Genomic DNA, 26,642 nt, shown 5'->3' on the forward strand with positions numbered 1-26,642 from the left:
TGCTCTTGCCTTATGTAGCCCAGAGTCCCGCAGGTGCCTGGCCCAGGGGACTGGGGACCGCAGGACTTGTCTGTGCGCAGCGTTAGGGCCGGGCTGTGCGCCGCACGGTCAGAGCTGGGTGGATTTGCCCCCCCCCCCCGATGCACTCAGTTTATTTTTGGTAATACACTGACTTGATTTACCCAATAAATGCTCTCCTATTTCACATGAAAAAGATGTTTGAGCTTTCCTAAAGCATCATGGCGAGGCTACTGTTGAGGCAATGGGTTACTTTTAAGACGCTGCTGGTTTTATTTCTACTGCAGCCAGTGGCTCCCGTCCATCCCCGCCGGGCCCAGCCTGCGGTGCGTGGCACAGCGCGAGGCACGGTGCGAAGGCGTGAGGTGTGACCCCGGCTGCGGCCCTCGCTGGCTGTCGCAGTCGGTGCTGCCCTTGTCCAGCCCGGTTCTGTTAACAGCTTAAAGAGGAACGAATCTGCCCATGGCCGTCGCCCCGCGCCTGTGGCCAGGCCCAGGCCTGCGGCGGGGCACCAACGCCGCAGGACCGGGGCTGCGGGCGGGGGGCTGCAGCTGAAGCACTCCCTGCCTTCCTGTCTGCGGCGGCGCTGCACAGCGGGGCGCTCCCACGAGCCCAACGGTCCCGGGGCCCACCCGCAGCCTGTGCCCCGCTGCCCCGTGCTGGGGCCCGGCCTGGTGGCTGCCGCTGGCCCGGCGCCCTCCTGCAGCGGGACGGGCCCCCGCCCAGCCCGGCTCCCCGGGCCACGTCGGGCGGGCGGGGGCGGTGGCCCGCCGGCCGCACGCAAGATGGTGGCGGGGCGGAGCAGCCCGGCGGCGGGCCCGCGGGGCGGGGCGCGCAGGCTGCGGGGCCGGGCTGGGCCGGGCCCCGGGCCGGAGCCCGCCATGGGGGTGACGGTGGAGGTGCACCGCGTGTACCGGTACCCCTTCGAGCAGGTGGTGGCCAGCTACCTCCGCAAGGTAACCGGGCCGGCCCGCGCCTCCCCGGCGGCGCCTCCCTCCGCCCTCCCGGGGCGCTGCCGCCGCGCTGCCGGCCGGGGCAGGAGCGCCTCACGGCGGCGGCGGGGCCCGGCCGCGGGGTGTGCCCGCTCCGGAGCCGCTCTGCCTGACTCTGGTTCCTGCGTTAACCGCTGGCTCTGCCCCCGTTCTCTCTTAAACAGCCTTTCTTTGCTCCCGCTTGCGCGGTGACCGTGTGGATCTTGTCTGCGGGAGAGGAGACCGGCGTGGGTAACGCGCCGGAGCGGGGGCCAGGGAGCAGACTCTGGCCCTGCTGCCTTCGTGCCACCGCCACGGTGGCTGCCTGGCCCAGGCAGGGTGTGCGGGAGGAGCTGGGCCCATCCTGCCCGTGCTGTGCGGGTCCTGCGCTGGGGCCTCGTGGGTCTGCGGGTCCTTCCTGCACCTGAAAGCTTGGTTTTCCGCTTTCTCAGAGTTTTTTCCAGGGTTAGATGAAAACTTGCGTTCTATGCCCGCGGTGCTGGTTGCGTTTCAGTTGTGTAGGAGTCTCTGGAGCGGAGCGGGCTCTCTCGCGCAGCCTGGCACCCTGGGGTGCCTGGGCTGGCTCCCCAGCCTCGCCCATGGTGACTTCCAGCAAGGACGGTGCTGGCCCCCGGCATGGAGGACAGGGCGGGCAGCGCTGTGGCTGCCGTGGAAAGCAGGTGACCATTCTTGGCCAGAAACAGCCTAACTGCTGCTTGCAGAGTGTGGTGCGATTGAAACATGCGAGAGGGACTTGGATGCAGTAAACAAAGCCACCAGATCCTGCCTGCTGCCAGAGGCTCTGCTCCACAGGTGGTGTGTGCCGGTCTGCGAGCCGTGATGGACTCGGCGGGGGTACGGCATGGCTGCCCCGTGGCACAAGGGATGTGCGCAGCTGGGACGGCAGCACCTGCCCTTCCAGGGGCTCTGCCGTGGTGGCTGGGATCTGTTTGAAAGGAAGATCGGATCAGTAGAAATGAATTCTGGTTTTGTGTCCTTGCAGAATGCTAACGCCTGCATCACTGCTTGGTGCGGTATGGCTTCTGGCCTAGTAGTGCAACAACCATGAGACTTTTAAGTAGGCTTTAAAATGAAAATGTTTTGCAGTGGCAGAAGGCTGTGTTAATGGCAGGTAAACAGCATTTCCGTGTTGCATCTGCTCCTAGCAAAACAGCATCCTGCTAAATTTTCCATCTGAGCACTGTTGCCTTTCAGACCCAAGCTCCAAGCTGTGCATCAAAACTGTCCTTTTTGTTGGTGTTTTCCTTTGAACAGTAGCACAGAAATAGAGATGAATTCTGATCTCTGTTACAAGCTGATGCCGGGCTCTTGCCCTCTAGCTGTGACTGGTTTCTGTGAACGCCAAGGTGAAGAATAGAGCAGGCTCCATTATATTTGTTTTGGCTGCGCGTGTTTAAACATTAACGATAGAAGTGAGCAGCTGTATAGTGCAGGGCATTTCCTTGGCACCAAACCCCATGGGTTTGTCAATGTTCTCAGCAAGACAAGATGTTTAAACAAATGTTGACTTTGGGATAAATTCATCCTTGATGCAACCAACTTAAAGCACAAGGAAGGATATTTTTGTCTCAGCCGGCTGCCAGTCCTCCATCTCCTGTTAGCAGAGGTCTGGCTTTGACAAAGGCAGTGCCAAGAGGAACCCGGAGTGTCCCCGCTTGCGAGACACACAGCAAGCTCTGGCACCCGGGCGGCTGTGCGACTGATGCACAGCAGAACTGGGCTGAATGCATGGGTCTGTGTCCTGTGGTTGAACCTCCTGGTGGTGTGCTGCGGTTCGGGTGCCCAGAGCAGCCCAGGCTGGTGCGGTGGCGGAGCAGCGCCCCGCATGCTCGCTTGCAGCCGAGGCAGTCCCAACGACACTAACTCATCGGCGGTGGCATGAAGACCTGCGGTGTGCAGCCTTGCTTCTGCTGCTGCTGCTGTCCCGGGTGTTGCGAGGCAGAGTGTGCCTCTTGCTGAGTGACCTTTTATTAAAATTGTCAGATCCTTAAGAACTGGATTGGTTTTATGGGTTAGGGTAGGAATGGAAGACGGTATGTTGCACTTCTACCAAGAAATAACAAGTTTTTCCGGTTTGCTGAAAGCGTGTAAAGATGACATTGGGCTTGCTGAAGTCACCAGGTGATCTCAGTGGGGTCAGCTTCTCATCTTTGCTGTCCATCTCATGAGGAAATGACTGATGAGATACATGATTCTGTAAAAGATGTGGTGGTGTGTTTTTGTTTTAATTGACCGCCTGTTTTTATTCTGGTGTTTGACGGCTCAGTACAAAATGGAATTGGATGCCTGTAGTGGTGTCATGCCCTGTACTGAAAACCAAACTGTCATGTATGTGAAATTGTTTTACAAAGGAAAACCCCAAAATATCCTCACAAGCTGAAGTGCCAGAACTTTGAACAGTGAATACAGGCCAAGGTGCTTAGTCTGGAGTCTATTTCCCTTCTGTTTCTGTTAACCATCTGCAGCTATTCTTTTTTTGCCCTAGAATAGGACTGTGCAAAGATGCATTTAAGGTTTTCTTTAAAAAAAAAAAGGGCAAAAAAGCAAGCATTTTTTTCTCTCGCCCTGCTGCAGAAATCCTGAGCTGTATCTTTGGCAAGCTTGGGCAGTCAAATTTGCTAACCATGTAGTTTAGACTGCCACACTATGGCTAAGCGATGGATGTGCTCTGAAATACTCATTTGAAAACTCTGAACAAACTTGGAAAAGAGAAGGCAGGGCCACCTTTTGCTGATTTTCTAGAGTGTTTGCAATTAGAGGTGAGAGGAGAAGCAGAGTTAGTGCTTTTTGTTGTGGAAGATTTGAACCAGAGTAGAAATGCAAATGGAAGTTGTCTTCTGTAGTATACTTCCATATGACTTGAGAAGGACAGTTGGAGGTGAATAGTGAGGCTAATTATGACAGCCAGAAGCTCAGAGCAGAAAGGTTAAAATAATCCTCATGTGTATGCAGCAACAAAGTGCATCACATGCTTTCAACCAGGAATTTGATATGATTGAAAAAATAATTGCCATAGTTACTCATAAATGCCATAGTTAAAGCTGACTTCAGGGCTCCTGCTCTTGTTCTTTCTGTTGCGACTCTGCAAGTTGAACATTTGAATGTTGTTACGTTGCAAAATAGGGTGGGAAGGTGGAACCAGATGTGCTTTCAGAAGAGACCAAAGCCAAAGCAGTCGGGGTTCTTCAATGGCATGTTAGTGCCAAGACATCTCCTGGCTCGCAGAAATCCCATGTATTGCCTCGACTGGGGCATTTTGTGTATCGCCTGCAGTTCATGATCTCTGAGGATGGAGCACAGAAGTCACTCAGACTGTGGAAAGTGTCAGTGTGGGTTTTTGGGGTTTTTTTGGACCCCCCCTCCCTCTTGTGCATCTCTCAGGTTAGGTTTAAAACATCGCTGCACTCTGTGGCAGAATTACAGCCAGCTTCTCTAGAAACATGCTCTTACCGCAGAGATGCGTCCTCCACTTTCATTACATAGAAACAGTAAGAAATAGGTGGTAATCAGATGGACAGCCAGCTACACCAGATATTGGCATATATATTCTTGTGTGTCGGTTCAGAAATATGCTAGAAAATATTCTGCCTTTGCCGTTTGTTTCTAGAGAAAACGTCCCCTTCATGGTCGGTGTGGGAGGACAGGCACTGGCAGAGCCCCATCTTGAGGGCTGTGTTGGGTGGGTTGGATGGATGGTGGTCTGCAAAGGCTGCTTCCTTCCCATCGGGTACACCTTTCGGACAGCTGCGATGTGGGTGAGGAAGAATCCTGCTGGAAGCAGGGGCAACTTCTGTCGTTTCCGTCTGATGTGCCTGGGCTCGCACGGCCGCTCCCCAGGCAGAGCCGCTGCGTTACTGAGGCTGTAGGAAAGCCGTGCGTTAGGCCCTGGTGGGGTGCAGAGTCGAGGGGTGCCTTGCCCCGTGCCCAGGGGCCCGAGCCTGCTAGAACAGACAGCAGGTTCTGCTGGGGTGGCCTTTAGGGTAGTGTAGGTGTCGTTTTAAAGTGAGCCCGCGAACTGCAAATCAAACATTGAGTTCACGTATGACAAATTGATTTCATAGAATCATAGAAGGGTTTGGGCTGGAAGGGGCCTTAAAGATCATCTAGTTCCAACCCCCCTGCCGTGGGCAGGGACGCCTTCCACTAGACCAGGTTGCTCAAAACCCCGGCCAACCTGGCCTGGATTTGTGTTTGAAATAAGTGTATCTGTATGTGAAAGGCTTTTGTATTTATCCTTTATCACAGCAAGTAATCTGTGCTGGGGGTTTGCTAGACTTTTTTTTCTTTTTTAATTTACGTTTATTCACAACCACCACCTTTCCAAACCAATAATAAAGTGGAGAATCTGGAAAGGTTTAGCTGATTTTGCAGTGTTACTGCTTCATTTCCTTGCAGTTAAAAAAGAAAGAATCAGAATATTTATGAATTTAAATATTATTATTTTTTGCAAGTCTTTGAAGCTGTCATTTTGATTTATGTGGGCTCCATTTGATCTTGCATGTAAAACCAGCCCTTCATTGCTTTGAAATATTTCATTTTTGTATAAATCATTACGTGTAACCTGCAGTGATTTTTCTCTGCTGCTAAACACAGTGCTGCTTTTAGAGGCCTGCTATTTCCCTCAAATAACTTCTAAGAAACATCACTGTGGTTAGAACCTGCTGCTTTTGATAAATGATCTTACACGTTCCAGTTAGGAAAGGTATGTGGGGTCTTAATTCCCTGGATTCAGAATAATGACTAATGCAATCAATTCTGCTTGTTGTTATTTGTAGAAAACAATCAATACCTTTGCAGGAAGACCGAATGAGAGCACAGGAATTCTTTATCTAATTTTAATTGTCAGGTTTTTGCAAGTGGAGCATGGAATGCTTCACTTCCAGCAGGTGTGAAATGAGAGGTAACCCCGTAACCGCGCGGGTACCCCCCGTGCTGGGGTGCCGAGGGGTTTCTGGTGTAGGAGCCCCAGCGCTCCCGACCTGCTGTTTGCTGGTACCGCGCTTGCAGCTCTGCTGCTGTGAGACGGGCTCTCAGGTCTTCAGGAAACGCTCACGACTGGCAGCCAGGGTAGAAGAAAGTCATTTCAAAGCTATGGAGAGCTTAAAGGCGAAGTCAGCTTCGTGGCTTCTGCTGTTGCCGATTTGTTGGGGGTCCTCCTAGTGTGATGGAGAAGTGTCTTTAAAATAGGAAAATGGGTCTGGAAAGAAGCTTACCACAGGAGCTCATTGGAACTACTTAATTTTCCTAAAAAAAGTATGCACGCTTCCTCTGAATAACTGCTGCTTTTCCACAAAAGAATAGCATTTTGAGTTGCAGCGTTCGGAGTTGTACTTCCCCAGGCGCAGCCCGAGATGTGGGAGACGTGTCGGCCGCCGGCTGGGAAGGGCTTAGCGAAGGCGCGGTGTGAAGGCTGCCCCTGAGCCGCAGAGCGATGAGATCTGCCCCTGCCTGAAGTCAGCGGACAGGCCTGGGGGTCTCCTCTGCTCACGCGCTTCCAGACTAGCGAGAGGGTCGCGGTGGTCCCCGCCCGGCCCGCAGCTTGGCACAGGCCAGCCTCGGGGCCGCGGCTGAGGAGCGGGGCCCGCGCTCCGCTCGGCCTCCGCCGGGGACGGGCAGAGCACCCGGCTGTGCCCGCCCCGCTGCCGGCGCGGAGGCAGGTGCCGTGCGCCTGCGGGCCGGGCCGCAAGATGGCGTTGCCTCCTTGCCAGGGGCCGCCGCCGCGCGGGAGCGGCCCTGCCCGCGGGGGGGATGTCGCTTCAGCCGCGGCTGGGGCTCCTCGGCCTGCCTGTCCCGCTGCCCTCGCAGCAGGCGGGAAAGCTGCCCTTCGGCACCCCAGCCGGATTCCGCCCGGCAGCTGCTGCCCGTCCTCGCAGCGTGCAGCCGTGTGCTCCTGGCCGGCCCCGGCTCCCTCTCCGGTGCTGGTTTGCAGGCTGAGGGGACGGTAGCTGTGCCTTGAGAGCTCCCAGGGGCGTGTGGCAGCTCCTCCCTGCCTCAGCACCCGGCGTCCTCTCTCCTGGCGCAGGAGTGCCCTTTGTGGCATGGCCGGCGGTTGTGTTCTCGGGAACGGCGCATGGTGGGAGCTGCGACGTTTGGGCACGACCGTGGGTTAGCAGCACAGTAGTAGCCGCCTCTCCTCAGGCAATTCCAAATTTTGGAAGTCCTTGCTCTGTCCTGTGGCCCAGCGCGAGGAGTCGGGGATGAGGATGCTGGAGCCAGCGTCACGTGTGACCGCTGGAAGGGATGGCAGCGCCTGCCCCGTGCCCTTGCTGCCCTTGCTGAGCAGGAGAGGTGATGCAGGGCAGTCTGCAGTTGTGCTCCCAGGCAAGGAGACCGCAGGGCAGGGCTGAGGCCCTTGGGCTGCTGGGAGCCTGTCAGACAGGGCTGGGACTCCTGTGCCGCTGGTGCTGGGGAGGAGGGTTCGGGGTTGAGTTACTGCAGGGCTGAAATATCAGCCAGGCTGAGATCTCTTTGTTCTCTGCTGCTGTTAGCTTTGGCGTCCCTGGGGAATGGAAACCTTGCAGGGATGCTGTGGCTGGCTGGAAACACTATTTCTGTGGCTGTTAGACTCTCCTAGCCATTACATCTGTTTGTAGACTTGTAATGTTATTTCTTTTACAGTGCTGTGTAGGAAATTGAGTCTATTTCTGTTTAAATACTGGGGTAATAGAGCCTGCTATTTAGTGAAAGATTTATGTAAATGGCTCTTTGTTTCACACGATTGGGCCTTACAGAGTGTAAGTTACATCGATAATGTAATTATGCCACTACTGCCATTTCAAAGCAGCACGTCGTGGAGAAGCCTCCCATTTCTGTATAGAATAGGACTTGAAAACCTTACGCTTTTTAAATCAACTTTTATTCTGCAGCAAAAAAAAATAGTAGAGCTGGATTATAGAACAGCTTGTTCTGGAGTTGTCGACCTTTTTAGCTTAGAACCCAAGATTTCTTTTATACCAGAACTTTGGAGCACCTATTATTGGACGTTGTAATTGCATTACATAAAGTGAGTTAGCCTTAAAATGCAATTTCCCCACCTTTCCTAAAGCTTCGTATTTTGTTTAATGTCAACCTGGTGGTCAGTATTTCTTCAGTCTGGCATTTGTATTAGCATGGAGGTTGCAGTAACTTTTGAGTATCGTAAAGCACAAGGTAATTTATTGAACTTCAACAGTTTAGACTTCATTATTCAGGTGAATGTTGATTACTTTTTGCAATGGGGCGTTAGGTCCTTGTAGCCTTCTGTGTCTCATTTCTAGCCAGAGGAGATCTGTAAGTTCCAAAATAGACTATTCATCCTTAGAAGGCCTGTTCTTGTGCATACATTTCTTACATAGGATGTTGCCCTACAGGCAACCTATACAATTTTGGCATAATTCCTTTTCAGTGGGGGTCTCGGAATGAGAATGTCTTTCTTCCAGCCTTGAAACAACTCATCTGTACAGCCTGAGGAAAATGAGGTTACCTTGAGCAGGAGCAGGCAGTAGCAATCCCTTATCCTTGCTGCACGCCAGCCCCTGAGCAGAAGAGTGTGCCCTTTTGCCAGGGTGGACCCACACTGCAATCCGAAGTGACCTCCCACTGTCACACTCTTCTAGCAGCTTTTGCAGGGCAGTGAAACGTTACGTACCAGAGTCTGCATTCAGGTGATGCTGCACTGTACCTTTCCAGCTTTTTGCTCGAGGAAATAGGTTGTATGGCTGAATGTGATTAGCGGCAGTGACAAGGAGCTTGCTTGCTGCAGAAATTCGGGACGCCGTTGTTCTCTGTGAAGTGCAGCGTGGGGGGCTTTGGCTTGTGGAGCTGCCCTCTGCTTAGCCCTCATTTGAAAAACGTGATGCAGGTCAAGAGCTCACATCTTCCTTTCTGTGGTACAGAAGGTGTGTGGAAGATGTCTGTATGCTGCAGCAACAGCTAGCATCTCCCCTTCAAGCGATTTTTCTCATGGCAGTATTATGGGTTTTCTGTTTGTGTTCTTATCTTACTTACTAAGCTAATCTTACTAAAGTCTTCCTTTCCGCTAACTTGAATGGAGACTGCAGATTGTTAATATCAGGCAGCTCGTACCTGTTGAGAGAAGCTATGAAACTGCTTCTGACTTGACAAGTGACAGCTAGCAATTTTCTTTTCCCCGTGTGAGAAGTGGTAATCTTTACCCTATGCATTTTTATCCCAGTATCCCAGTCCCATGGAGAAACACGTCATGGCTGTAGAAACAGTGGAAGAGAAAACAGGTAAGCTGCCTGACTTTTCTTACAGAGCTAATTAAAATATTTCACGACCTTTAAAATTAATTAATGTAATAGTTGTATTTCAATAGCAGCTGGGCACTGCAGACATATCTGGGATTCCTGCATGCTGGATATTGTGTAAGCAAGACCAAGAAAATATTAGCCCCCCACCAAAGTGTGTGTTTTAACTGCATTAAGTATTTGAATTTTCAGTTTATTCCAAGGCCATTAGACACGTTATGCCTGGTTTCTCTGTACTACGTTCTTTTGTTGTATGGTTCCTTGGTGTTTCTGTGATGATTTCCATCTGCAGTGCTCTACAAATCAGATGTAAGGCCCCTGGGAGGAAGCACAGTGAGCTGTGTGGATCAAGCCTTGGGTGCTCCACAGGCATCGCACTACTCGGTTTTCATGATCCCTGCCTTCGGAGGGATCACTTGCTGTTTCACTTCCCACATGAGGAGGTAGTTCCAGGAATCAGAGACTTGCACAGTGGCCTTGTAGGATGCTGACAGTCAGAAAGCAATCACAGATCCTCAGTCTTTCGCTTTATCAGTCAGAATTCCTGAAATACCAAAAATCAGATGTTACCATTTCCCAGTCATATTGACAGGAAAATAAATCTGCTCGGGTCAGAGCGCAGTTGTCAGATCAAGTCTGCTGATACCGTGTGGATTTTTGTTTTCCAGTTGCTGAACTTGCAGGAAATGCTTGCAATAAGGCACTTAAAGTAACATGCCTGTGTGGAGGATGTATTAAACAGTTATGCCACCACATGGGAAACAAGTACCATAGGACTTTACCTGGAAATAACCACCTTTCTTCCTAATACAGGAACTGTGTTCAGGTATTCATTTGGGATGAGATAAGAACTTGTGGACTTTGAAGTTTTGTTCCCAAATGCTTGCGGATGCTCTTTATCATACATTTGGAGATGTCTTCTGTCTTGCAGCTCAGGTTTAATGGTGGCTCTTAATTCCAGGCTTATGCTTTCTTTCTAAGCAAGGTTAGTGAGGTTGCCCTGCGATTCAAGAAAGCTGGGCATTAGTGCTGCCATTGCCGTTTTCTTCAAATGCAGTAAACAGCTCTTCCTGCAGAATGCTTTTCTGCTCTACGTTGCTTGGAGATAGATGCTCCATATTATTAGTGTGATGTGTGTGTTAGAGTTCTAGGAACCGAACCCCATGTAGTTTTCATTGCACAGACCCCACCAAATGCAACTGTTTGAGAAGGTACTCTTTTATCCCAGAGAAGTATTTAACCTGGGCTGCCTGCCAGTTGGCTTCTTGTTCGGTAGCATTCTGTTCTTGATCTGGGTCATTAAATATTAAAAGGCAAAGTAATTCTAAAAGCCAGCCATTTTTTGGAGACACTAAATAACTGTAATTTGTTTCCTAATAGATAGTTTTGTCCTTGTCACTGGGTCCAACTCAATACAAAAATAAATGAGTGATGAGACAGGACAGTTCTGTAAATCTCATATGCAGTTTATTTGCCCAGAGAATGAGCCTGAGAATATAAATTGGGGTGGGCATAGAAATAAACTAAAACTTAGGTCCATATGTTGGTCAGGTAGATCAGTAGCCTGAGATTTTCGCTCGCCCCAGTCATTGTCCACCCGGTGCCACCAGGAGCAGGGCTCTCCAGTGGGTCCTGCCAGACCCTGCATGGGCTGTGGGAGGGAGTCCTGTGTGCACCCACGCAGCCTGGCACTGGCACTGCCTGCAGTGCTTTGCTACCCAGGAGCACCAGTATCAATGCCAGTAAAGTGTTTGTACCACACACGGGATAAGGGGGGGTCTGGATCACAGTGATGGATGCAGATGCCCTCCTTCTGAGGTAGAGCACAAAATGCCCGTAGCAGTCTTATTATATAGCCTTCTGTCTGGCAAAGCAGCAGAAATACTGGGTTATGCTTAAAAAAATCCCAAACCAAAACCACCCCCCTTCCCAATGCTCTGTTAATTTGCCAGCATTTCTCCTTGCATATTTGCTGTGCTGCGAAGTCTTCCAACTACTTCAGTTTTATTTAGAAAATGGTAATATTTGCTGCTGTAACTCTTCCCTTCTGATTTTCTTTTATCATCAGATTTGTCTACGGGGATTATTTACCGGAGGAGAATTGCAACGTGCCAGAATGTAATTCCTGAAATTTTAAGAAAGGTAACTACTTTTAGAGAATTCTAGTCAAGTTGTAAAACCTTAATGCTTCGCTGTGGTTTATCTTGTTTAAAAGGATCACATTTCAAAATGATTTTTTTTTTACATGAGAAAAGTTACTTCTAAAGAGAAGTTAAGAGAAAAAAATTCTCTAGGAACTGATTTTATATTTAACTTGAATGGACAAAATTGTAGCCTTGAGCACACTAAGATGTAACTGGTGGTGGTGGTTGTTTTACAGGCAGTGATGGGCTTTTAACTTTTGTACCCGGAAAAAGTAAAGCTGTTTTAAAATGTTATCTGGGCCACAGTGAAAGTACAGCCATTCCCCCCACCCCAATATAATAATCTTACTGCTGTCAATGCTCATGAGTTTTGTGTGGTAGATGGTATTTTTATAAATCCCAGTCTTGTGGAACTCAGCAAGAAGGCAGCAGCTAGTAATAAACACTGGGTAATTATTCCTAAGCTGAGCTCATGTATTTTGGATGTCTGATCCATGGCTCCTGAACACATTGGGTTGTAATCTCTCATAAAACCATTCTATAAGTGAAGTCAGAGGGAATTAAAGTAATACTTAATGTGCCTATAGCATGTTGCAAGTTAAATAGGGCATCGTAGGGTCCCTATAAAGAAGTAAAATGTGATTTCTTAAAGGCTGTAGAAAACGTAAGGACCTGGGTTGTACAATCCCATAGTGTCTCTCTGTTGTGTGTCTTTTAGTGACAGTCCTCTCTTCACAGTTTGTTATGGGAGAAGAATTAGCCTTAATTTATTATTTGTTTTTTTGCGGAGTATCTTGCAGCAGATAGTCTGTATACAGAAAAGTACATTTACATTCATGTGTGGTTAAATAACTGTACTATTTCACAGCCTGCATGCTTAAAAGTACGCATGTACTCTTTTCCTGGTGCTGACAACTCTGTATGTTTTTGCCTCTAAACATGTGTTTGTCTCTTCCAAGCCTCACCTGCCAAGGAGAACATATTGCCTTATACATGCAGAATGTAAATAAACCGATGGTGAGATTTTCATCCTTTCTTTGGCCCACGCTTGCTAGATCAAGGTCACTCAGGTTGACAAGTGGGCTCTCAGAGGAGGAGGCCTCCTGGGAGAGAGGAGCCGGAGCAGGGCGTCAGCCACTGCGGCTGGCAGCAGGAGCCTGCAGAGGGGCAAGCATTTCTCCTGCTCCTGTGGTTTAGCTGGTGGGTTTGGCTGCCTTGCATGTAACTGTTTGGAAGTGGCTTCTGTTATCCTTTGTTGTCATAAATTAGCCATCAGCAGCAAGAGAGAAAGCGTGAAGTGCTGCAGGTAAGTTGGGCTGTAGTGGTCTTGGAAGTCCTGCTGGGGATCAAGCAGCTTCCCTAAAACTTGGAGCGTTTGCATGGCCTTTAGTAGCTGCTGACAAAGTTGATTGTTCTCATCAGGGCTAACCACAGCTGATGAGCCCTCCTCCTGAATCCTCAGTCTTATCCTCTGAGGCTAGTAATACTTTCAAAATACTGAGAAGTGATTCTACCCTTTTTTTTCTTTTTTTAAAAGCTGTAATTCTTCTGTGTGCCAGGTCAGTGTCCTAAAAGTGCCCGACATCTACTTGGAAGAGGAATCTTGGCTTAATATGCAGAAAAGAAACATGGCTATGAAAACTCATTGTCTTACGTGGACACAGTACGCATCTCTGAGTGAGGAGTCTGTCTTCAGAGAGAGCTTGGAGAATCCAAACTGGTGAGTGCTGGCCTCTGGGTGTAGCAGTGCCCCTGTGCTGGCTCAAGGCTACTATGGCCCTCAAAAAGGATTTTGTGTTGCCTTTTGAATGCTTGGAATGAGAGGGGTCTGAATAATAATTTCTTTGGTATGTCTTGAATGCATTTGAAGCAGCAACTCTAGATGTACCGTATCTTTCCTCTGGCTTGTTCAGAGGCGAGGTTAGGTTCTCTGGCCAGAGCACAAATAATTGCTGGAAAATAATTTTCTGTGTGCTGCTCTGCAGTCATAGAAGGCTGCCCCGCTGTTCCCACACAGCAGGAGTAGCCAGAGCATTCGTTTTTCTCTCGTGTCTACCAACGGATGCTTGGACAGCAGTTTAAAAATTATCAGCTCTCTCATGCTTGCCAGCCATTGGCACGGAGCATACTTGTTCCCAAACAGTTTTCTTTCTCTGGTGCCTGGCCTGCTGTGCCCCAAAGATGTAAGCTGCTGTTGGACTTTGCCTGGGAGAACACACACTTGTGTTTGTGCAGAGTGGAGCCTAGAAATGTCTTTATGCTCATTTACGGCGGGATCAGAGTGGAATTTCTAATTCCCATAGCATTGAAATGAGCAGGTAGGTGATACATGTGACTGTCTTTTAAAAAAAGATTTATCTCCAGCTGATGTCAACCCCATTAATTCTTACTTTGTTCTGGTGTCTCTTGTAATTAGTTGTTACTTTTGTCTTGTGATGTTCCCTGGGAAGCGTGGCAGGGTTGTCCAGCAAGGTCCATGTGACTTCAGAAAGCTCTTAAGCATAAGAAAAAAACCATAAACTTCAGGTCGCCCAGGCATTTTTGAAAGCCCTATGCTGGAATGCTGCTGTTTGAGGACAGGTTCCTCTGGCTTTTTATACTGTTTTGTTTTGAAAGTTTGCTGGGACCCTCTGTACTTACTGAGGCTTCCTCCACATCAGAGTTGCATTGCAACTGTAGATGTTGGTCTTGTTGGTGTAAAAACTCTAACTACTGCAACTGGTCACTCATTCATGCCCTGTTTTGAGTTCCAGTTTAGGAAAGACACTGTCCTCAGCGTGCCGCTTCTGCTCCTGCAGGCTTGTGCAGGAGAGTTGTCTGAGCTCCGTGTCACCACCACTCACTCTTACCTTAAGGCATACTGTGACACTCGGGAAGGCAGACGCGTAGCTGGGCTGCCAGAGTGTGATTGCAGCCTCAGCAGATTCACTTACAGAGACTTTCAGTGCCTGCCGGGGCAATGGTGCCTCTGGAGGTACTGTGGGTGACGATGCAGGTCAGCAGCTGCAATACGTAGCTGCAGGAGCCCGCGGACCTCAGCTGTGCTGCCCTGGCCAGGTAGGTTCAAGGATGCCTGGGTGTGCCTGTGCACACCACTGTCACCTCTTCAGGAGTCTTATGGAGACAATCAGATCTAACAAATGCTGGCTGGCAAAACGGCGTGAAATTTCAGCTTCATGTAGTATAGGTACGGTGACATTTCCATTTGAATAGATGAAGGAATTATGCAAAGGGCATAACATTAGCAGCATACTATTGCACTGGAGAGAAATAAGAAAACACACAATGAGGAGACTCAAGTGATCCTGATTAGTGGGAAGATTCTACATTATGCCTCTAAAGAGAGAACAACATTATGAGAGTGATGGTAACCTGAGTACAGACAGAAACTTGTCTTTCTCTAAGCACTGCTGGGCAGATGTCAATAGCAACCTCCTGAAACTCTTCAGGGCACTAAAAGCATGAAGAGAATGAGAAAATTCTGCACCTCAGTCGGGCACCATGTGCGTGCTGTAGTGGGCTGTTTGTTTGTTTAATCGGCTTTAACATGACGTTGTTAAGGATGCTGATGAATGAAAGCAGAGCACTGCTTTGCTGGCTTGTGTCTCGATCAGCTGCCCGAGCAGGTCGACTGCCTTCGCCTCTCCCTGCACCTCCCAGGTGCGTGATCGGCTCTGCGCCGGGTACTGCCTGCTCCCGGCCCAGGAGGGGAGCTGGTGGCTTGGGAGGTGTTGGGGCGGTGGCTGCAGGCTGCCCTGCAGACATTCCCTGGGGTGCGTTAACAGCCGCAGCACCTGCAGCCCTGCTCTGTGCCTCTGCAAGGACATCTCTTGCCAGTGGGGTTAGTGACAGAGCTGCTGCTTTGGAGAGCTGCAGCCTGGTCCTGGGCACGTGTGGTGGGATGATGCTGATTGGAATTCAGAATATTTCTACCCCGTCAGGTGAAGTTATAACTGTCTGTGCTGACTTCAGCCCAGCTACTTTGTAGACCAATATGCTGTAGAAAATCAAACCACGAATCCAGACCCTGCAGGGATTGGTGGCTTAGACGTTTAGCAGACCCTCATCCGTAGGACGTGGATTGGTTTACTCAGTTTGAGATTGGCAGTTACATCCTTTATTTTTCAGCTGGAGAACAGCAAGTCAGGGAAGGGAAACAGCAACCTTCCTGATGTCCCTAATGGAGGTGGGGCATTTGAAGTGATGCTTGCTTAGTCCCAAACAGCCAATTTAACCACAGCGTAGTTCTTCCTCTTAACGTCAGGTGGTTATTTTGTCCTAAATAAATGTGAACACAGTGGTGCCAACTGCTGCATATTCTTGCAGAGTGAATTATTGTGGGAGCTTCCAAGCAGAGCATATAAATGTCTGAAAAGATACAGTAGCAAACAAACATTACCATAAATAAATTATAAACCATTGAAAAAGGCATGATGAGGCATATCTGTATATTCAGAGGCCAGAAAGCACCTGCGTTATCCTCTTGGCTGAACTCCTTCATGACACTTTTTATTTGGTTTCCATGATTTAATTGCTGTTATAGACAAGCATCTCATCTTGATGTCTGAAGTCCAAAGAACGCCAGTTAGTCCCCTTGGGCAAGGCCTGGCCGCAGGCAGAGCTGCAGACAGGGTGGGTCCAGACCCGGGTGGCGTTTGCCTGCAGAGGGTCTGGGGTGGCTTGCCGGTGCTGCCCTGGTGTTTGCTGGCACTGCCCGGGTGTTTGCTGGCACTTCCGCGGGATGTGGCTCTGGAGGGCTCTGGAGCTTGCAGCTTTCACCGCTGTTCTATCAAACCAGCGTGAATCTTCTCAGCGGCTCCCCTCCCTCCACTTGCATGCATATGTGCTTCGGTTAGTGACAATTTCTGGAGTGATTCACTTGTGCTTAGCCTAAAAGCGTGCATTACGTACGTTAGGTTTGAGCTTGCTTTCCATCTAGCTGAACAGCTGGGCAGCGTCCGTGTTGACCGGGAGGGCTCTGGGAAGAGTTATCTGCACAGTGCCAAAACTGAAGGGGAAAGTCAGTGGCAAAACTCCCCTGTAACTGCCTGGATTTATGTTGAAGTTGTGTACTGGCAAATTTCCATGTGTCTGGGCAGGTTATACCTGTCTTTGTGCAGTGGAGTATCCCTGTGTAGCTTGAATTTTGTCTCCGGTGTCATTTGCCATCTCCCTGTGTTTTGGTTTGACTGCTTTTCCCCTCCCTGCCAGGAGCATTTCTTTGCTGTTTCATTTTGTGTCCCTCAGTTGCTGTTGGATTCCCTTTATTACCCAGCACTTTCCCTCATTTTGTACAGCCCGAGGGAGTTATGGTCTCTTGCAGCGCGGTGGGTGCAGAGTGAGAAGATGTCTCCCTGATGTGGAGAGATGCACGTGATGCATGAGCAGTGGGTATCAGCTGGAGATGGGAATTAAAAAGATCTGCCGTATAAAAGCTCTCTCCTTTGAAGAGCCTTGCCCTGGATGTTACTTCTAGTTTTGAAAGCCATGCGGGCTTTGGAAACTCTCCCTGACACTATCTGAACGAGAATATTGCTAGACTTTTTATACTAAAGACACTTTAATTAAACTCCCATCATGAAAACAATTAGACCAAATTTGCTGTACTTAAGTAGTCAATAATTTAGTAGTAGGATCTCATTAATAGACTTCCCCCTATGACTGTGTTGTAATGATGCGGCATTGCCAGCTGCATGCTACGGAAATCAATCAGAGGTCAATATTTTCCTTGAGCCTGCCTTTTTTGTCTCCTACAATGGTGAAACTGCAAAAATGAATAAATACATCCCAACCAGAGCAGCTGAGTTCAATGGTGGATTTTTACTGCTGACATCCATCCTGTGGTTGAGGGGAGACTTCTCATGTTCTCCAGCTCCTTCACTTGGACTCCACGCAATTGTCTTACTGTGCTGACAGAAATAATAAATGGTCGCGGCCCGCCGAGGGCATCGGTGGTGCTGGGCTCACATGCGTGCTGCGGGGACAGGAGTGGGGAGTCCTCTCCTCACTGCTACTACTGCCTCTGTCTAGCTTGGCTCGGATGATGTCCTGAGGACTCTCTATAAAATCATTCAAGTGTATTTCACTGTTTCTGCAGCTGGCTTTCATGATTCTGGAGACGGCCGTTGTGTCCTCGCCAGGCCTCTCTCTGTGTTGCTGCTCTTGGGCTTCTCCAGTAAGCGCATGTCTTTCCTGAGGCAGTGTCCAGCTGGACCCGCAGCAGTGCTGAGCACGGGAGATCATCATTACGAACCTCTCGTTACACTGATGTTCCTGTATCTTGTTTCATTTGCCTTTGAGACTGCCATACAAAATGTACGAGTGTAACAGATGAATCCCTTACTCGGGTCTCAAACGCTAACTTTCTTAACGTAGAGTTTACACTTAATGTTTACTAAGTAGACAGAGAAATAAAAGGCTGTTATGTTCCTGTTTCTTAGGACAGACTTCACACAGAAAGGCAGAATATCAGTTACGGGGGCAGGTTTGCTCAACTGTGTGTTGGAAGCTTTTGCTCAGTCATTTTTAAAACAAGGTGTGAAGAAGGTAAGTAATTTCTTCCTTGAATTATATTCTAAATTTTTTCAAACCACCAGATTATCTGGGCTCAAAATTAAACTGATGTTTCAAGTCTGTATTCTTTATATCTCATAATTGTTGAAAAAATATTTGACCTTTTCTTTTGTCTACAGAGAATAAGCAGAACAAAAATGGGTTTAGTTTTATTATGGTAATAGTTTTATTTCAAACACATTTTAAAACACGGCATGTATGACTGTATCAGTTTCTGTATTTCATTCTTATTCCTGATTTCCCCCAGGCATTTAAACAGTTCTTCTTGCTAATGCCTCATTGTACCAGCTAATACTGTAATAATAATTTGCAGTTCTATAGCACCTTTACACTGAAATAGTCAAAAGTAGTCAACATGAATTTATATCATGTCACACATTTTTCTCCAGTAATGTTAGATTTTTTTTGGCAGCTTGATGTATTTACAATAGCCACAGTCAATCTCCCTGTAGCAGTTCTGTATACTTCAATAGTTCTGTCTTTCAGTAAGAATTATGAAAGAGGATAAAAGCTATCCAGCTATCCAGCAGAACATCCCAAGGGAGTTAGTGTTCAAAGGCCTTTTGTTTCTGGGAGTCATGTCATATTGATAAACTAGGTTTAACAGCAATGTCTCCTGAAGCGTTCATTGGGAAATGAAGTTGCGTGGAGGTCTTGTTCTCTGGAAGTTTGTGCCTTGAAGAGATTTGGGGGTTCAGGTTCTGCCATGCAGGCTGTTCAAAATTTACACCTGCTGAAAAAGGAGCAAGAAGGAGAAGGAAGGCGTATTTAATTAAACCTTTTTAATGAGAAAGTAAGAGGGGTTTTTTGCCTTCCCCCGCCCTTTTTTTTTTTTTGGTCTTTTTCCCCCTTCCAGTTTGTATCTTGTTTCAGATGAATGAAAGCATATGTATGTGCCTGAAAACATGGCATTTTCACAGCTGGGCTCATGAATCTTATGTACAGCAAGACTATAATGAACCTGCATTTACCATTATTTATCATTTTTTAGTTATCCAATGGAGAAATTTGTTTTTCAGATGAACTTAGATGTCCACAGTTCAGATCATGCCTTACTCCATTCTTTAATTACCCATGGGGACTGAGTGGTTAATACTGTTGAAGTTCTGTTTTGGGTTTTTTTGTTTTATTTTAGTTTTTAAGTGGCCTTAGTAGTGTCCTGTCTTTTCTCGACTGAAGTCAGTGGGTGCTGGAGCGTGGAGCCTGGGCAGCACTGCAGTCCCTTCGGACACTCTCCTCTCTGCTGGTGCAGGGGCTGACAGCCCCCACCCCTCGTTCGTGCTTCAGAAGCTAATCTTGGAATCTGTGCCCCAGGAGCTGTAGATGGCAACGTATTTCAAATGGCACAGCCATTTATTCATTTGCTTATTCTTGATAACTCTAAGATCTTTTTGTTGTGGCTTTAAAAGAAAAAAAGGGCGGAAGTAGACAGCTATGCTAGTGTAAGCAATGACCGTGAGCAATGAAACGCGTCTTGCTGGCTTATGACAGCGCAGAGCTAGTGGATAAAACAAACTAGCTCACAGTATCTCTACAATGCAGCATTAGAAATCCTTTAGCAATTTTGGCTATGTCTGCAGATCTGTGAAGAAGAAAAATCCAAGCGCACCAGATCTGGTATAAACGTACAGTCTTGCCTGGTTTTTCCCCCTGCCTCCAAAACATCCGTCTCCCTAAGGCAGCAGCTCTATCTATGCATTTCATTTCTTCTAAGCTGTTAGATAGGGTTCCTTTTGTGGCTTGGCCATAGAGTAGTTTTGAGGCACATTTTACCCAAATGTAATAAATGGCAATACAAAGATTATAATTAAAGTTTGAAAATATATGTTGCATGAATGACAATGTTTGATAAATGTTCTCCAGCTTCCATTTACTTCTTATCTTCCAGTACCTGATCTGCATCCTTCCTAATGGCCTGACCAAAAGGGCATTGCTTTTCTTGCACCTGGTATAATTGGTTGGAATGCTAAGGATGTTACTTTCAAAGCCAAACCACGATTCCTGCTTTATCTCCTCAGTCCTGACAGCAGCGCACTTCTCCATCCATCTGCGTGGAGAGGCTCAGATGAGATAAGGGAGTAAGGAAACAGTGGGAGGTAGCAATCTGAGGGAGCAGAAGAAATGGAGTAGGGGATGAGCTACATGAAGAGCAGGAGAAAATGCTGTATGAATATTAAAGTTTGTGAATGACTACAATAAAGCTTATGTATTCACACCGTCAACATTAAATATCTTTATTTTATAGAAAGAGAGGGAAAAGTTACTATTCATGAAACTATTCATGGACACCAAAGGCACTGATCTTTTTAATCATTATTTTTATAACTCAGATATGAGCCTATTCTGTAAGTAGGGGTTTTTTAAATGCCTAACAGAATGACAGTGACATTTTATGGCTCCTCATATTTGTCAAATTTCTCTTATTTTATTCCAACTCTGAACAAAAATATAGGAGATAAAGTTCTCCTGCCCTGCTTTTGTTTGTAGAAGTCATAGTGCATTTGGGTGGAAATTACAGCATTTATGATTATTTTTTTCTTACCTGTTCAGAAAAGGTATTAATGAATGATGTGCACCCACATTATTGCCGATAAAACTCTCCTCCTGAATAATTCAAAAGTCTGAGCAGATACACTGGTAAATCCCAGCTACCAGAACGGCCTGTTCTGGGTCTGTGGGTGAGAGTCTGGCTTCCTTCGGAGAGGGGAAAGGATGCTCCGTAGTGTGCAAGCAAAGTCTGGGAGAGGTTTCCAGCCCAGGAGGGTTAGTGGTGGCTCCTAAACTCAGCCTTTGTGTGTGTGAGTTCGTAAAATTTGTTTAAGTGGCCTAATTAGTTTGTACGTGTCTAAGTTATGATGATCCCTGGCAGTGGGAAACAGTACAGATGACAAAGTTACGAGCTCTTTTAAGACCATGTAATAAAGGAGCATTTGTAGCAAGAAAATTTTGTTATGCTGGTAGATGTTTTATCTGTTGCCTCTTAAACATTGCAACATTTCTGTCATTTTCACTTTTTGGTTTCTTTCTTAGATTTCTTTTGCTTGACTTGAATATATAAGGAGATGGAAATTAAAGGCCATGATGTAGTGTTTGTTAAATGATGGAGCTAAGCTCAAATAACAAATATTTAACTGAAAAATGTTTTGTCATGGTTACAAAAAGAATGAAGGGTGTTAGGTGCGCTTTTCAGAGACAGCATAGAATTTTCTGCTAGTCTGTTAAAATACTACCCTGCTTTTTTACTGGCAGTGGAAATGAGGTATGCACTGCAGTATGCATTGCCTTCATCACATTCAAACAAGCCATTTATACTTTTCCTGTACATCACTTAACCTCTTATTTAAAACTTACGGTGTTTGGTAAAGATGTGGAGTGCGTTACAGACGTGATACATTCTCTCTGTCCCTATTAGCTGGGAGTCTGGTCTGGATCCTGGCAAATATTTCGCATACAAACGTGGGCTGCTCAACAAGTCCATGGTGTGGGAAGCTCCTTAGACTGCCATTTCGCGTTTCCCTCGTTACCCTGCCGCCGCGCTGCTGGGTCAGTGTGCCCGCTGTGGTTTCAGGGTACTGGCTGCGGTGACAAACTGGCACTCGCTGGAGGAATCACCCGTAGCTGTTCCTGAACTGGGAATTTGCTGGGCACCCGTCCATTTGCGTGCTTTGGGGTATTACACCGATAAGGGTAGGAGTATGTAGACACTTAGGCAGGATAGCTTCTTAGAGTAGCAGATTACCTCCACCTTTGAAAAATAACAGTGTGCTATGGCTTGTCCGTCAGAGAGGCTTTTAAGCTGCAGCTGTAGAGGTGCAGAGTTTAATGGGTAGGCAGTGTTTGTTCTGCATTTCAAGTGCATCATTGCACTCTAAGGAGTGTAAATTTAGCTCCTTTAAGCCTGATCTCCTGGGGCTGAGATTTAAGTGTTTGAACTTTAGTTGAAAAGTATATATTGATTAGGCTTTGATTTAGTCATTCCTTGCTAAAAAGATACTGGGTAATGACTTGTACCTGGCCTTTCGTATTTTATTCATTTAATGGAGTCCCCTCTCATTCCCCTTTTCTTTCTCAACACCATTTTGCCTAAAAGTCTGCAGTGCTACGAGGAGAAATAAAAGAAAAAGCAGTTGTCACACTGTGAACATAATTGATTCAATAAGTAACATTTTAAAATTCCCTAGGCAAACCTCTGAGTCTTCACTTATGTCAATTAGTGCTTTATTCTGTAAACAGCGGCATGTCTAATTTAGACTAATAGACTGAGGTAGTCAGCTTACTGCCTTCTACAAAGAATAGGTATGGAAGATGAACTGGTTTTGATAGATATAAAATATCTTGTCCAATTTTTTGGAGAGATCTGAAAAGAAATTCTCTTGACCTATTTGTTAAAGTTAATTGTCTTTTTTTCCTCCTCTCAGAGTGACTCAGACTAAGAAATCCATTTTCTTTTATCTTGACAAACAGAGAGCATACTAGGGAAGCCTTAGCCCCACACAGGTTATAGCTAAGCTCCAGGTGTGATTCAGTCTACAAGATCTGACCAAACATTAGAGGTAGGGTTGGCAGATTATTACAATTTCAGTACACAGGCAGAGCTGAAAAGTGGAGGAGGAAGGGATGTTTTAGGTTTTCTTATCTGAAGTGAGTGGTTTTTGCTTTTCACCAAGTACAAAGCTGCTTCTCTCTCACTTTGAACTGAATCTTGAACTTAAATTCATCTCAAAATAGAGAATCTGGCTGTGGAGCAGTCTGAGGCCCTGACGTGGGAGGAGCCCTTGGTCGAAAGCTGCCCCCTGTTTTTTAGGTGGCTGCCCTGCTGTAGGTGGTTCAGTGGTTTGCACCTGCACAGCTGGTGCTGGCTGGTGAGTGCCTAGGGCTGTTCTGCAGCGCACCCCAAACAAACAGAACCCCTGGATTCAACCTGTGTTCTGCTTTAAGAACAGTTCATTGTTTGGTACTTCCTCCTTCCTTCACAGATCAGTCCTGGAGAAGAAATATTCACCTTCATGGTCCTCTGACAGCATCTTTTACTTCATTTCAGTATTGCTTTCCTTCATTATAGAAATAATTGTACTGGCTTTCTGGGGAGCTTTCATCCTCGCAGACCCAATTGCTTGCAGAGAGCACAAGTGATGGTATTTCCTTTTTAAAGAGGAATATACCAAGGTGCAGGGATGAGAAGTGGCTTGGTGCAAGCAAAGCAGTACTAGAACTGGAATAAAATGTGTGACCTGATCAAGTGCCCTGGCTTTGTGCAGCCTTGACTTGGAAGAGCTTGCAAGCTGCGAAGGGGCCTTTGTCCTCTCCAGGTTCCCCCTGAGCAGCCTGTGCTGTAAACGCTCCTTGTGCCTCCTGAGCAGTGCGGGACTGTAAAATGCAATTTCTTTTTTTTTAAGGCTTTACTGGGATGTTATGGGGTACCCTTTCTAATCCTTAAGTTGCATGTAAAACTGGCATTTATTTGTGCTTTTTTCCCAGGGTATTAAAATAATGGAGACACTTCTTCAGGAACAGTGTGGGTGATCGTGCTGTTAATGAGCAGCTGTAAGTGCAACATCTGTCTACAGATAAGCAAAAAATTGTTTAGAGTTTGTGATACCTTTTGCACATTGTGCTCCTTGTAGTTCTACAAATAAATGGGTTTTTTTGTCCATTATAAATAGCATGCAACTTTTGAGGAATTTTCAAGAAAAATTATCTACTGCAGGGTTAGGCTTAATACTATTCCAGAGTTTCTGAATAGTATGTTGATTAAGATGACTTCTGTGTCCTGTATTTCATCCTCTCCTCTCTGTTAATAGATCATGAGTGTGATAGTCTAAGTAAAATAAGACATTGGTTCTATCTAAGGATTTTTACTCAAAAGTAGTATCTTCAGGGGTTATCTGTGGAGGGAATATTTGGTCAACTCTTAAATTAGCTTCAGAACAAGAGCAAATGGATATTGATTACCTCCTGATAAATGTTCTTCTAAAACCTATTTTCTCTGCTTTTGCAGGAGAAAATGTATTTGCATAGAGTTTCCTTGGAACCACATATCTTCATTGCCATCGGAATTCCATGGCTGTTGTCTGAACTTTACTGGTACTGTTTTATCGAGGAAAGAGTGTTTAATGTGCACAGCTGGAAGAAAAGAAGACCACAGGCTGCAAATCTTTTACAAAAGATTAGGGAATCATACTACTTAAGGAAATGTTGATCATGAAAATCATGGAGGAACAAGTGTAAGCTTGGAAACAGCATCTTCTGTGAATTGGTGCTATAATCTCTAGAGGCTGAGAATTTGGTAAGGGAACATAGAGCAACAAAACAAAAATAGCCCTTGTTGCTATGAAGACACCCTTGCCTAGTCAACCACTTGCTTTGTGTCTTATCAAGGGAGGTGCAAGCACTCCCTGCGTGCTGTTTCTTCCACAGCTTAATTCTGTGGGGTAGAGGTTTCATTCTACAGAAATGAAGCTCAGCTGTAGCAGCTGAGTAGGGTTACTGTTCCCCACTTGAGTCAGTCATTACTTCAGTTCTGATTGCTGTGTTGGAAATATTTGGTTATTACACCCCTGCCAGTATGATTATTTTCAGCTGTAAAGACATGCCTCAATACAAGTTTTACATGTATTTGAATGCTTTCAGAAAGTATTTCTCTCATATTGCTTCTGAGTAGAAGAAGAAGAAACCTGGACGGGAATTATCAAGTGCAAGTAAAGTTCCCGGCAAAGAGTGTCTCATACTCTTTTCCTCCTTTTGTTTTATTTTAAATTTTTAATTTAAAATTCAGATAAGCACAAACTATCTTTGATACCCTTTACTGAGTTAGGGTAATACCACACTTCACATTAAAGTCAGCCCCATTAAAGTCAGTGTTTGTTTTTGTGGAGATTTGAACCAGTTATTTGATTTCCCTAAAGCAAAAAGATTGGCTTTGCATTTTTCAGGGTGGGTTGTGTTTTACTTTCTCCAATGGGATGTAAACTCTCACTGGACTCTTCCTTATGCTATGCCTGAGTGCTGTGGTCCCACTTATTTCAATATTTAATGGTCTCAACTATCCTATTCCAAAGCTAAATGAATGTACTACTAAACAGCCCAGCCACAGACTGTGGCCACTCTCTGGTAGTGTAAATCCATGAATCTTTGCTTCCGTAGCTGGTGCCATAGGTTTATGGTGTGTGAAATGCTAGCCCATACCTTGTGATGAAAGAGCCATGGCACGGTCCTTAGGAAATGACGGTATTTTGTATTGGCACAGTGGAACAAAATACTTTCCTTCATCTTTCTTATTTTAGTTGTTAACTGATTCTTGTGAATTTGGACTCTGAATGCTGAACAGTAAATATTTATGAAATGTAATGGCCAAGACTAAATGCATTCATTAGCATATTTATTTTTATTGAGTTGCTGCTTTGTGTGCCTGAGGAAATTATCAAATTACTTCTATTTGAACTGCTGTGTACAATTTTAGGACTAACATTTTTATTCTTGCATCACTCTGGATTTTGGAATTAGGATAGGAAGCATTTGCGTCCTCCCCCACCCCCAAAGTAGAAGTAGTCTTTGAATAATGCAAGTCCAGTAAAATCCAGTCTCTTCTTCAAAGGCTCAGTTGCCCATCTGCTTACTGCTCGGTGCCAGAAAGAGGAGGGTTAAGACCTCTCCTGGGAGCAAGGTGCTTGTTGTGAGGCCAGAGAGTATGGTCAGGGAGGTGGAATCACCTGGCCCTCGCTGGAGGTAGCAGGACCACCTGGGCTTATCCCCGGGGCTCAGGTCTGCCCCTGGCCTGCTGGAGAGCAGCGCCGCCGCGACCCTGCTCCAGCCTGCGAACCGGCAGCTGCCAGCAGCTTTTGTTTTGAAGATCAAGTGCTGTGTCCCGTCTTGGAGCTTAAGTCATCCCACTGCTAAAGGGCGTCCCTGCATTTCCCCTGGGAGCCGTCACCGGTCCCAGGGAGGTCTGAGGGGCTCTTGTCGGCAGGGTGGATGGAGTCCCTCTGGGTGCTGCGAAGCGAGAGATCGGGACATGCGGATGTGATGGGCATGTTCCCGGGGGACCGTGTGCGGCATCGCGGTATTGAACATACAGGTCAATCCCAGTGGGCAATTAACTTCACCCATCTAATGTTTTTTTCAGAAATAACTTGCCTTTTTTTTTTTTCTGTGTCTCTACATTTCCTCCTGATGTATATTGGCATAGCAAGATGAAGATAAACATTTTCAGATACAGAAAATAAACTGACCAGATCTGATGTCCCCTCTCAGACCATCTGTAAGACAGTGAGTGTTGTTACACTGATCTCTAGGCATAATGAGAATCCCCTAATTGCTCAAAAAATAAGAAAGCTCCCTGTTTGTAAGTTTTATGTAATTGTTCAAATGCTTAAAACTTTCACCGACTGCAATCATGATGGTTTAAATGATGATCTGACTTACTCATAGTACTCTTCCTGGGACCTGGACAGTGGGAGCTTTGAAAATGTTGGCCTCTAGAAATCAGTGTTCCCAGCAGTCCTGCCAGCCTCTTTTTCTAAATAACAGGATGGTGAACAAAAAGGAAATACTATTTTTTGGTTTGTTTTATGAAACTAGTTACTAAACACTTGTTTAATTGTAGCAAAGTTAAATGTAAAAATTAAGAAAATTAGTATTTCATTCTCTTAATTGTATTGTAGTGTCCT

The 26,642-nt window shown here is 46.5% G+C and overlaps 1 protein-coding gene across 1 annotated transcript; it reads left to right on the forward strand.

Annotated features, from left to right (window-relative positions):
• Positions 1-899: 899 nt before the first annotated feature.
• Positions 900-26,642, forward strand: PRELID2 (PRELI domain containing 2). The gene is made up of 7 exons (XM_059825346.1): positions 900-974; positions 9,184-9,241; positions 11,328-11,401; positions 12,963-13,123; positions 17,844-17,949; positions 23,455-23,520; positions 23,975-26,642. The coding sequence occupies exons 1-6, from the start codon at positions 900-902 to the stop codon at positions 23,497-23,499; spliced, it is 519 nt and encodes a 172-aa protein (XP_059681329.1). The 3' UTR covers positions 23,500-23,520; positions 23,975-26,642.

The sequence above is a fragment of the Gavia stellata genome, chromosome 16 (genome assembly GCF_030936135.1).
Source record: "Gavia stellata isolate bGavSte3 chromosome 16, bGavSte3.hap2, whole genome shotgun sequence".
Lineage (NCBI taxonomy): Eukaryota > Metazoa > Chordata > Aves > Gaviiformes > Gaviidae > Gavia > Gavia stellata.